Here is a 13181-nt window from a genome sequence, read left to right as displayed (position 1 = left end):
AACAGGTTTTAAACACAATCATATCAGAATGTACTGCATATTATAAACTGACTTTCTTATCAAGAAAGTTGTTATTCAACTATTCTTTAGACCAGGGGTGGAGTATAACTACAAACACATATTACTGTAATTGAGTAGGTATTCTTGGGTAATTGTACTTTAAACATATTTTTGGAGTTGTAATTGTAATTCTAGCCCATTCGTCCCAATCCACAGCCAGCTCGCCCCTGTCTCAGCTCCTCCCTCTCTGCTCACAAACACATAACTGTGCTGCATCGCCTGCTCTGATTGGCCAGAGCTCAGAGAAAATGCACATTGGAGTTTAAAACAACTTAATTCGAAGTAAAACGGTTTTATTAATCAACTTTATCGTCTAAAATTGAGTACAAGTATTATTCTTTATGGTAGCAGTATTTGTACCGTATTTTCCGGACTATAAGTCGCACATTTTTTCATAGTTTTGTCCGGGGTGCGACTTATACTTATATTTATACTTATACTCCGGAACGACTTATATGTGATATAATTTGTTATTTTCACACTTGCCACCACATTTCATACTCCAGTGCAACTTAAATATGTTTTTTTCTTCTCTATTATGCATTTTTTGGCTGGTGCGACTTATAGTCCAGAATATACGGTACTTGTAATTGAGTATAATTGGAAGAAAGAAGGGTCGCACCTCAACTCACTATAACAATAATTAACTTGCATTCAATCAACTGTCTGGTGCCTTCTTATATACATATTGATTTAAATTTATACGGGATGTAGCACCGTTTTCCCCAATATCTTCCCATCTAGCATCGCGCTGCTTTGAAGCTAACTTGCAAACGAGAACTCCTTTCTTCAGCGTTCTTTCATCAGGCAGTCAGCCACTTCTACACTGAAACTTTGCAGAGCGCAGGGGACTTGTGGCAGGATGTGGGAGCTCTGAGTCAAGTAAGTCTCAGAGTCTTAGAGTGCTCTTTTCCTGAGGTGAGAAACTTTGTCCAAGCACTCTGCCACCACAAAGGGGTACACACTGGTAATACGCACAAATTGGTCCCGTTGAAACCACAATTGAAGGCGGAGGGGAAACTAAATCTGGAAAAAACAAAACACAAAGTATGTTTTTAGCCCTTTGGAAATAAATAGGAATGATTGTGCAGCTAGAAGAAGGAAATTACTCAACTTTGGAGTGTTCTTAAGTGTGAAAATGATTGTTAAGTGTGAAAATGACTGTTAAGTGCACTGACTGGGTGGCCGGCTTGGAATGGCTTTGAGGTGGTCTGTATAGCAACAAATATATATGTATATCAATTGTGTGTTATTTAAGTTAACATAGATTACAACACAATCAACAAGTAGCAAAGAGAACAAAAACATCTTAGAAATATCTGCCACTTCATTGAAAAAAAAATTAAAATAAAAAAAACACTAGATGGTTCTGAACACATTTTGTTTAGACAACTTGTTTTACGTTTTACATACACTTTTTTACCTTTACGACATGTTACACTACAACGGTTGAGTTGCTTTAAACTGTTACTTAAAGATATAGAGATTAGGTGATGTTTTGAAATCAGCGTATTTTCTGGACTATAAGTCGCACCAGCCAAAAAATGCATATTAGAGAAGAAAAAAAAACATATAAGTTGCACTGGAGTATGAAATAAGGTTGCAAGTGTGAAAATAACAATCAATATCACATATAAGTCGCTCCGGAGTATAAGTATAAGTGTATAGGTATAAATATAAGTACGTCATAAGGCGCTGGTACAGCTGGCAGCCCGGTGTAAACGCTCTCTCTTCTTTCTCACACTTATTGTGCTTTATCTCCTATATTTTGTAAATATAGTTAGTATATTTTTTCTATTTTACTGTACGATAGGGACACGCGCTGGAATAGTTTTTTAATTCAACTGTTTTTGACTTTTTTCGGCTGGATTTGAGCGTTTTTCGTTGCGTTCGTTGTGTTGTTGTGACGTGAGCTAGCTCCGAGCGAGCCCACCAGCCCCCCCCCCGCGCCCTCCGGCCGCGCTAAAGTACGGCGTGTCGTCGGTACACGTTTATATACACGTTTATATACACGTTTATATACACGTTTATATACACGTTTATATGAAAGAGGAACTTCACGAACGACCGGGACACGCACTGGAATCGCTTTAAATTAACTTGTTTTGACTTTATTCGGCTGGATTGAGTGTTTTCGTCGTGCCGTTGCGATGTGTCTTGGCTCTGAGCCCCCCGGCTCCGGCCCCGCCCCCCGGCTCCGGCCCCGCCCCCCGGCTCCGGCCCCGCCCCCCGGCCGGCGCCGTACCGCGTTTACACAAAGGAGGAACTCATGAAACTGAGGAGAACAGTCGTCTTACCCGGAGATCGTCACGTTATCCCGTCGCAATACTGACCTAACCTAATACTGATGTGCAATTCTGTCGTATGTGCAATTGCTGTTGGAATTCATGTGCAATTCATGTGCAATTACTGTGAAATTCATGTGCAATCTATGTGCTGTCGTGACACATATTCATGTGCAATTACTGTCGGGATCACATGCAATGGTATTTATTTATTTATTTGTCTATGGGAGTTTTTATTTACTTATAGGAGATCTTCTACTGAAAGTGTTTTTCAGACTTCCTATAAGTGATCTGTTCTTCTGTATCTACCTCTGTATCTACCTGCGTTGCACCAATGAAATTTCCCCATGTGGGACAATAAAGGAATATCTTATCTTATCTTATCTTATATAAGCACCGGCCAAAACTATGAAAAAAGGTGCGACTTATAGTCCGGAAAATACGGTATAATCCAATGAGTTCCAAAGTTTTACTCCATAAAACTACTTTCCAAATTCAGTTAATAAATCAGTTTCAGGGTATTTTCTTAAGGCCACTGGCAGCCTCGCTTTCCTCAGTTGGCTCTAGGGCAGCTGCGGCTATGACCAAGCAAGTACGGAGTAAATGAATAATATACAGTATAAAGCGCTTTAGATGTCCAATCCAATACGTTCAATGAGAGAAATGTTAATATAGTAATTCATTATTTGCAAGTTTTCATCAGGCACAGCCACATTTCCACCTCTATGGAACATGTTCAGTGTCTACAGTTAAATAAAGAATGAAAACTACGGTATTTCTGCTTCTATTATTATCATCACACGTATTATACCGAGACTAATCCAAAGATACTGCAGATAAATACAAGGCCTAAAAAGATGGAAGATTTAAGAGATGTGTTTCTGAGGTACAAGAACATTTTAAGAGCGTTAGACTCGATCAATGCTACAGCTCTCTCCTGTGATGCTGTGCTTAGTTCCTTTTTCTAGTGGAAGGAAAATAATATAGTGGGATAGCACCTTTCAATCAATTGTATTGTTCTGTCAAACTGGGTTCATAGAACATCGCTCAAACCACTGAAGCGTGGTGCTGAGAGGAGACTGCCAGACTGAGCAGAGAGGGTTTCGAAAATAGGTAATTGATCTATTCTGTCGATACTTGAAGTAAAAGATATTAAAAAATCTGTTGTGCCATGGCAACTGAAACCCAGAATTAGTATTTTTATTTTCATTTACAGGGAGATTTTTGATCACAACCTGCCTTCTGTTAGTGCATTTTTTATTGCATTAAACTCTACATTTTGCACTTGTTTGCAGTTTATACTACTCTATGTTTGACAATTTGGCCAATGAGGAATTAAAAAGTAAGGGTTTGAAAAAGAAAAGGATTTATTGTAGCACGGCAACAGATGGAGAAGAAAAGTCCAATACAAATGAAAAAAAAGAAAAAAAATGGAGGATGCAGATAACACAAACAAGAAAGTAAGAGCTCCACTAAGGGGCTTCCTATTCTCCCAAATGGCATCTTCAAAGGAATATAAATAATTGAAGACCCTTAGCCCATCACTGAGAGTATATGACCAATTACCACTATGAGGACTGCGCCAAGAGTGCGGCTGTGCACTCCAGAACGATAAAGAGAAGAAAAGACAAAATAAAGCTATGGCGAAGGGACTTTTTTTACCCATAAAAGGGAAAGTAAATAACATGCCGTCACGTCACTTGAATGAAAACAAACTTTAAGTGCCCTTGGATCCCTGGCATGAGATTGATCATAAAAAAATGTGCAAAATGTGAACTCACTTGCAAAAAAAATTGTATAATTCAATATCGGGTTGCAACAGTAAATATTTGCAAATGAATAAAGTATTGACTGCTTCCAAATGCAATATCAGACTGTAAAATCCTTTATTGCAATGGCCTGCGCTGCACCATTTGCTCATTATTGGCCCATTGTCACACTGTGTTTGTCAGTCGAAATACGAGGCAGCTTTGTTGGCTTGACTAAATATTAATTTCCATTTTTATCGTGTTTGTGTTGTGTCGGTGGCTGTACACGATGCGTATATTTACTCATTTTAAATATACATTCTTGTTATGCGAAAAGCCTGTGGGCCAAATGATGCCCAAACAAACCATAACATTTGAATATCGCACAATTGTTATCTCTTTGCTGCCTGTAAACTCGGTCGTCGTGTTTTTTTACGGCCATGGAACGGCAATTAATCTAGACATTCAACACAGAGGTTCCACTGTGCACCCGAAACACATGCAAGTACAGCGCATGTTACAATGAACTTGCAAATAAGGAAACGTGCGTTATATATTGAGCCATCTCTCTTTCTCTTTTGTCTATTTTTGCGTGTGATTTATGAGCCGTGATGGACTCGGAGATGGAGGGATGACATCATGCTCGGGGCTGATACAACACGAGGCAGCGGCATTGTGTTTTTGAGAGAAGGAGGGTGGAGGAAATATAGTGTTTGCACAAAGTGGGGGCTGGTGGAAAGGTTTTTGCATAGACCCTCAGTCCGGCAGGTGGAAGGCGACGTCGTTGAACGCACCGCCCGCCCGCCAGTCTGTGTGTTTGGGTGTCGCTGTGGCTCGTGGGTGTGGGAGACAATAAGAGAGGAACGAGGGAGGAAATGAAGTGCATAGATTATATGTAATAATGGAGGCTAAAGGTGTGTGGGCCCCCAAAGAGGCCATTTAGGGACAGACTATGAATCAGAGATAATAGTCCACTTGAGGACAGGCTGATACTTTGTGATACTACTTGTAAGTTTGCCAGAGTTAACCCAAAAATATGTGTGGGTTTCATCTACCCATCATTGAGCTAAATCTATTGGTATTTGTTGATGAAAAAATGTCTGTTTAACGTGTCTCTGGTGCCTTTGTTACGACTGTTTGTGTGAGTAATCGTATTTTAGCATAACATCCGTCGTTCTTATGGGCAGTTTGTCTTCAGACTTCAATATTGAGAAAACAGAAACTCAAACAATTGAACGAAGCGGTGGGAGATTTACTGAAAGTCCCGTTTATCATCAATGATAAAAAAAAAAAGAACTATTAAAAATGAGTGATATTTCTGCTTTTTTGTATTTAATTTCCTGTTTTGGTTGAATATTTGAACCTCAACCATGACGCCCCTAATCGTGCGAGACAATCAAACGGCGACACAAAGTGAGAGATCTAGCCAGAAACAAAGATCATATCCGCAGGAAGAGCTCGTGTAGATGGCAGACAGATGGAGAGACAGGCCCCCACTGTGTCAGAGGAAAGAGAGGGGCTAATCTCCATCCGAAATGAAGATCACAATTATGACTGAATGATATTAAACGCAGGGGAGCAAATGGCATCCTCGCGTGGTGGGCGACTGAACTCAAGCTGGGGGACATGAGACAGTTTTGTGAGAAGGATTTGATCTATACTGCTCCCATACGAGAATCACACTTACACTAATTACAATTGAATATTTGTTCGTTGTTATGCGCTGATGCAGTTCTGTCGCAGCTGTGAGAATGGTTTTATACTTTCAGTTTTAACAATACCGTATTTTCCGGACCATAAGTCGCACTGGAGTATAAGTCGCACCAGCCAAAAAATGCATGATTTAAGAAAAAAACATATATAAGTCGCACTGGAGTATAAGTCGCACCAGCCAAAAAATGCATGATTTAAGAAAAAACATATATAAGTCACACTGGAGTATAAGTCGCACCAGCCAAAAAATGCATGATTTAAGAAAAAAACATATACAAGTCGCACTGGAGTATGACATGCATCTGCAAGTGTAACAATAAAAAGTATAATTCGCACCCCGGCCAAAAACATGAAAAAAAGGTGCAACTTATAGTCCGGAAAATACAGTAATCCAGCCACAAATTGTCATAGGAAAAGTACTTTTTCCGCCAGTTCCAAGTCAATACCACGTGCAGCCGATAGTTGGCAGATCTGTTGTGTCAAGTACTTCTACAAAGACATAATTCAATCAAATTACTTTTTCATTATACTCGCAGTGCGAACGGAACTGCATTGTGAATATGGTAATTGTGTTTCACTCTGCCTTCTCGCAAAGCTCTAAACATCTGTCCCATTTCCCGTATACAGTGGGACTGAATATATGAATAAATACGTTTCAAATCAACCTTCCCAAGTACAGAAAGAGTACACAGTTCATTTGGGGACGCGCGCACTTGCACTGTCCCATTTTTCCACCCGCTCTGCAATTGACATTTTTAAGACTTACAAATGCCTGCCACTGTACTTGTAATGACGCCGCGTTTAACTTTGCCGCTCTGATTTGCGCTGAAGGGCAAACAAGAAGTGCGAGGGACATAGATATATATATTTTTTTCTTTTCCCCGTGACTGAAAAGGCAAAGTCACATCCCCGTCCTCTGCGGATATGTTATGCGCAACGCTGTACGTGAAGTCTAACGAAGAAGCACCATTTGCATACGAAACAATGTTCACGCGACGCACTGTACGCTGGGAACAATTAAAATAAATTAGCATACATCGGCGCGGACAAGCGGACTCTCTGCATTTACGCCGACGCTTCACTCCAACTCGCAGGATTTACAAACAGCGGAACCCAAGGGGGAAGCCGCCCCACATCGCCATCACTCTCTTTTCTATCTGCGCAGTGCCTTCCTCTTTGTTCCATCTCCCTAATGCTACTCTAAGCCCATCTTAACGGGGAAATGGTGCAGAACAAATCCTACGCAGGAGTTGACAGGGAGGGATAAGAGACTACCAGCGCACCCCGTGCTTCTATCTCCACTAAGTAATAAAAGATGATGAATGTGCTCTGACTTCCAACCGGTGAATATTTGGTTGTAAAATGAAAAATCCATTTAAGGTGATTGGTAAAGCTTACGGTGTTGTACAGTGGATAGATTGTGCCCATTAAAAAAAGACTTGGAGGGTGTGGGAGAGTGTGAGCTGCCGGGATATTACAGCAACGTGAACTCCGGCTAATACGACTACGGAGATCAAGAGTCGAAGGCCGCCGGGATTAAAGAAGTATGTTTCACAGTATTTTTCGACACCATCTTGAAAATATTAAAGGCACAATATGCTATGTGGTTGTTTTCAGTCCAAGAAATTAGCCAAATTGTTGTAATAACTTTGCGGTTCATAAAGTTTCAGAAACATATTTCAAATAAAATGAGTTACCAAACACTTTAGCCACCAGTAAGCTTTAACTTTGAATGTCTTTTTTTCTGAAGACCTGATGGAAAAAATGAATGGGAAATCTAGTAATGGCCGATACCAAAATGTATTTTTTCTATGGCAAATATCGCAATTTGATCAATGCCAATGAGATTTGTACTAAAATACATTGAAACTCTTTAGGCAAGAGTTTTTTAATAAGTTGTTTCGCGAGCCCACCGACGTCAAATACAGAGATTCTAAAACTAAAATAAAATGTATTTTTCCTGTTTTTGCGGATTTTCCGAAGTTTTTTTGGCCAAAATCTCAATAAAAATAAAAATGTATTCTGCCACAGCATCTCCGACCTCCGACCATTTCTGCACGAACCCGAATTCGTCCGAACGTCAGAGCTTTAAAACTCTCGCAACTCACGGCTTCCTAGATCCATGAGATCGACTGGTAGATCAACATGAAGGTTGCGGGGTGGACGTGGCTTTGGCTCGCGCTCCCCTTTCATTGAACTTGTGTTCGAACGAGGAAATGAAGAATACGCGTCTTGACCGATTATATCAGAATAATTTTGTCGTTGCCATTTAAGTAGCACAAGTCCTTCTCATGTGGACATGTCCAGCTCGTCTGGAGTCACACGTTCTCATCTGATCACATTGTAAGGACGATACCCGATTTGAGCTGCGTGTCCACGACTCTAGTGTGGGAAAAAATTACTGCGCCGTTGGATCAAATCATTGTGGCCAAATTTAAGCTCAATAAGACATTTTCATTCATTGCACACTTTGTGTTCTTGTCAAGACTCAAAAAAAGTTTATCAAACCGACTTGTTTGGTCACAGGATGATTCATTTTCTGAGAAGCTGTCAGTCTGGGACTACTTTCTGTCTGATCTCTGTGAGTTCCACCTTCCATTAAACAGTTTATGACACTGAAGGTATTTTTGTACACTGCAGTATAGTTATAGTTATTTTGAATGTCTTGCATTGATAACTATAATTATGTAGATAATGTAGAGAGGTGGAAGTAGGGCCTATATTCTAAGAATCCAAGAAAATTATTTAGAATAAAATTGTATTTTTAAATTCAACTCCGACTTTTGGATGGTAGAAATGTGATAATGGGAAAATAAAATACATTTTTTATTTTCATTCCGTCTTCCCCTTTTAAAAATGCCAAGGAAAATCTGTGAAACAACAAATTTAAAAACTCTCGCCTTAACTGGGAAAGTTTTTTTTTTTAATCATTTTTGTCATTATTTTTTGTTCAATCTCAGCTTGAACTAATATGAAAAGCAAATATATGTGCAAAAAACTAAAATATAAACATATTACAAAAATTAAGAAAAATTCAATCATTCATTAAAATCAAATCAAACTGCAGTTTTTGGAGACATTTTAGTATCGATACTTTTTCATAACTCTGACGGTTTCACTATATCGATATTTCGTATTGATCTGCTCGTCACTAAAATCTAAATTTGTGATCTCAAAGGTCAGTGTTGATCCTTCTATACTTGTGAGATAAATGTGTGTCAGCCATGGGATTTCAAAGTGATTATTTAACCATTTATAGACCCTATAAGAGTTGTGACATCGATAACTGGATCTGGTTTAGCGTTAAGACTTACATAAGGCCTGGGAGCTGGTGAGCAGCAGTGATAGCAGCAGCGTGATGACAGGCAGCAGGACTGGCAGGGAGAGGCGAGGGGCTCCGGCGTTGGCCATCCTGACTCCAGAGAGGGGAGGGGGGCAGGGAGAGAGGGCGGGGCTGAGGATCGACCTGGCCCCGACCAAACAGGGAGGGCGGGGCTTCACACAGGATGGCTCGGTACTCTGCAAGAATAAACAGGAAAAGGAACATATTTAGCGTTTGCACAATAAAAGGCAGCAGGTGGTGTTCAAGATAAACTCGCAATGCAATTAAAACTCATTCACTCATTAATCACTGCATTTATATTGTGCCTATAATGACACCCAAAGTGCTTTACAGGGTTTAATGTATTCATTCATTCATATAAACAGTTTAAAACAGTGTAAAATAGACAGGTCTACTGCGGTTTTATTAATGTATATTTGTGTTTCTTAGCACTTTTAAGGTAAAATAAAAAAAAAAACTTTGTGACTTAGTCTGCGCAAAGAACTTTTACCCATGAACTAAGCAATAGAACGGTCCATGTAAATTATAAATGGTATTGTATTGTCTTTGGGAAATAGGATCAGGCTGACTTCTATAGTATGTATATATGTGCTTCTAGATTTATATTAGTCAGTTGATAAATAGATACACCGTTTTAACTCAATCTAGCTGAATTTAATTGTATTGTATCACTTTAATTGTATTTTCATTGTTCTACTTTCATATATTGTTACACATTCAGTGACGATTTGCTCCATACTATTACTAAAACTGGATCAGAAATGCATAGATCCAATGGCACTTGAACAATAGGCACTTTGTTTTGCGGGTCGCCCGAGAGGCAAACTTTTGTCTGCAAAACTGTTAAACCCATATCACAAAAGAACATAATAGGACAGAGTAACACGATCGCACTACCTGGGTTCAACCTCTGTGTCAGCGAGCATCTGCCAAGCTCTCGTGTCCTTGAGCAAGACACCAAGCCCGCTCCCTTTACAACTCAGCAGCGCCCATGAGAGGCACAAGGGTGACTGCGTAGAAGTGAGATTAATTACCTGCACCCAGGGTGGTTAACTGGGTGCCGCAATACAAACTGTGCAGACAGGAGGCACTTTGTCATAAAGCAGACTCCTTTGTGAGGGGAAGCATGGAGGTTAAAGATAATATTGTGTCAACACAGGTTTACAATTGGAATCTATAAAGAGGAGCCCTTCTCAAATGTCCCTGAACATTTCATATTAAATCCTCACCTGCAAACTTAAAGAGAGCAGCTTTTCAACACAGAGACAGTAATACAAGCAAGTGACAGACAACTCTATAACACTTACAGCAGTTGACTAGAGGACAAAATGGTAAGTACAAAAGGCAGAAAAACATATAACAGTTGATGTTATATATGTTATTTTTCTTTCTATTGCTGCTATTGTATTTTCTCAACATTCAAATGTACATATTTACTCATCAAAACGCTGTCAAAATCAGATATTGCAAACATAATAACGGTGATGCTAACAGACACTAAAACTATTATCGAAACTAGATACTCAATTGATCAATAATAACTAACGGAAGAAAATTTGACCTTTTCTGAACAGTTTTAGAATGATTTTAAGCTTGATCAGAACTTGTATGGAAGCATAAAGAAAGCACTATTGTTTTATAACGGAAATATTTGCATGTGCCTCTTGAAATACCGTATACAAAGTTCCTCCATATCAATATCTGACTGCAAAAGCCTTAAGACAGCATAGTGCATGATCTTTTGCACACGCCTTTTCCTTAAATCTTCTCTTGAAACATCCAGTGAGAAATATTCCCAGAAACACTGCAGCACGTGCCAGACACACTTTCGTCCGAGTTTTAAAGAGACTGATCAACAATAGATCTTTTGACTGAGGCCGTGCAACAAAAAAAAGAGTGGGCGTCTTTCAAAAAGCGCAGCTCGTCTTTCAGCACACAATACACATACGCGACCGACATGCGCACCCTTGACTCCCTACTTTCTATTTCAGCGCTCCAACCTGGAGGCCGAATGATGTAACACACAGGCAAAAGAGCGTATCGAATAATCTATTGGCCTTGTGAATGATGCCCCTATTGTCTGCGAGTGTAAACATGGGTGTAGGTAGGGGTAATCTTTCCAGGCCTGCGGGGATTTGCCACAGCCGCATGCCTAGGTTATGATTTATGGCCTTACCCCCCCGGGCCAAGCATTTCTATCTCTTCCCTCAGTCGCTACACAAACTTCACAACACAATTACAAGCGCTATTGTTGTTAAGACAGGCGCTTCGCTACACATAACCTATGGCTATGTGTGGGCAACTGGTTAAGTATCGATTCATCTTCTCTCAACATATAAGTGTAGCCTGTAAATTCCTTTAGAAACTGTGCTGGATGGTATGTTTTAACGCAAGCACCTGGATGTAAGCTGATATATCTTCTTCTTTTTTCTACCTAAAGGTTAACACTGTATTAGTCACTGCTTTGCACCTCATCAGGGAAACCTGCCAGGTCTTGTTAAAAGCATTCTTGTATTTTTTTTTTTTTTTCGTTTTTAGACTACATAATTGGACAAAGGAAAAAATGAGACTTTAGAGTTCTGGCACTGCAAGCTGAGAGGCCAATCGATTGACAAACCCTTACCATTACCCCGGCAGGCGATTGCAAACAGAAACTGCTAATGGTCAGTTTCCTCCTCTTAAGGCTCTCTGCATCAAGCTAATTCAAATGAGCATTTCATTATTTTATAGATGCTACAGTTTGGCACATAATTAGATCGCTTTTCTATCCGTTACGCAATCCAGAATATTAATTTTCAGGCTGATATACGCAGAGGTTTGAGAAGATATGTCACGATAACAGATTTTGAGGCGCGATATATGATACAGAAAGATATCACAGTAATATGTTCTAGATATACAAATAAAAAGCCACATTTATATAGCTATAATTAGTCATAGAAGTTACTTGGTCAACTTTCTACAACTCAAATCAACAAAAATGCTCCAATTAATGCAAAGAAAATGTAAATATTGAGCCTCAAATCTAAGTGTAATTTTATTTGAATAAGCACATTTTAAGGTCATACATGAATTTCAAAGAGTGATATGTTACAGACGCTAGAAGCCATTCTATAAATGAGTATTTCTTTGCATAAGATATTTACTGTATATACTGTACTGCATTTGGACAGGGCTTGCATTCTCATTTTGGCAACGTGAGACTTCAAATTCTCCCAATGAATTGGTCCATGATTGGCATAACACAGACGTTTATTTTGCCGTTTTTAGACATTATAAAATAGTTCTAAAGGATTTTAATTACAAGGACTGTGCATGAACATACCCTACAGTATTTTATAATAACACCTACTATTGCTTGCATTGCACTTATCCCTCGCATGCAGGTATTTTTTTCACAATTTAACGCCTCCATATGGCATTTAAGAGCGTGATCATTTAGAGTCGTACTTATCCTCCCATATGATTTATTTGTTCTGTATATGACGCCCCGCTGCTGTGTAGCACGGATGTCTGAATGCAAAGCGAGAAGAGTGTGTGCGATGAGACATACCACACAAGCCTGCCACGGCGGTAAAACAAGAATATAGCAACCATCTGTTGTAGAATCACAAAATGTATTGATTCCTTCTGAACTGGAATTCACTTTTCTTGACTTTTCCTGCACTATCCGACTAGCAGAAGGCTTTTGTGTGGAAATGTGAGGAATCAAGGCTGTCAGTTCTACACAAATATATAAAGAAAACATATACATTTGTTACTTCTCCTTGATCAGAGCTATCCTTCAAATCTGCCTTTACCCATTCCTTTCCACATATACATCCAAACCTCCTATCTTTCATTCACTCTCCTCCTTCTCTCCCTTCCTCCGTCAAATTCATGCATACTAAACTATGCTTGCATTGCAGATGTTTGGTTGGGAATCATGTGAATTTGCATGCAACTGCAGGACTATTATGTAAATGGGCCCTTCGTGTGTGTGTATCTACTTCTTTTATTGCTCAATCCTCAGAGATCTGTGTTGCAAGAATG

At 39.5% G+C, this 13181-nt stretch overlaps 1 protein-coding gene across 16 annotated transcripts in view; it reads right to left on the bottom strand.

Annotated features, from left to right (window-relative positions):
* The window catches only part of ptprsa (protein tyrosine phosphatase receptor type Sa), a 219882-nt gene that overhangs the window by 113591 nt on the left and 93110 nt on the right, over nucleotides 1-13181 (bottom strand). For all 16 annotated transcript variants that reach the window (XM_072438688.1, XM_072438689.1, XM_072438695.1 and 13 more), the window contains exon 3: nucleotides 9121-9325. In XM_072438688.1, the coding sequence (XP_072294789.1) occupies nucleotides 9121-9217 (97 nt within the window). In that variant the 5' untranslated portion in view covers nucleotides 9218-9325. The remainder of the gene's footprint in view (nucleotides 1-9120; nucleotides 9326-13181) is intronic.

Source organism: Eucyclogobius newberryi, unplaced genomic scaffold (genome assembly GCF_026437365.1).
Source record: "Eucyclogobius newberryi isolate DKJ021-1_F unplaced genomic scaffold, fEucNew1.0.hap1 SCAF_9, whole genome shotgun sequence".
NCBI lineage: Eukaryota > Metazoa > Chordata > Actinopteri > Gobiiformes > Gobiidae > Eucyclogobius > Eucyclogobius newberryi.
This window is presented reverse-complemented; position numbering and strand designations above follow the sequence as displayed.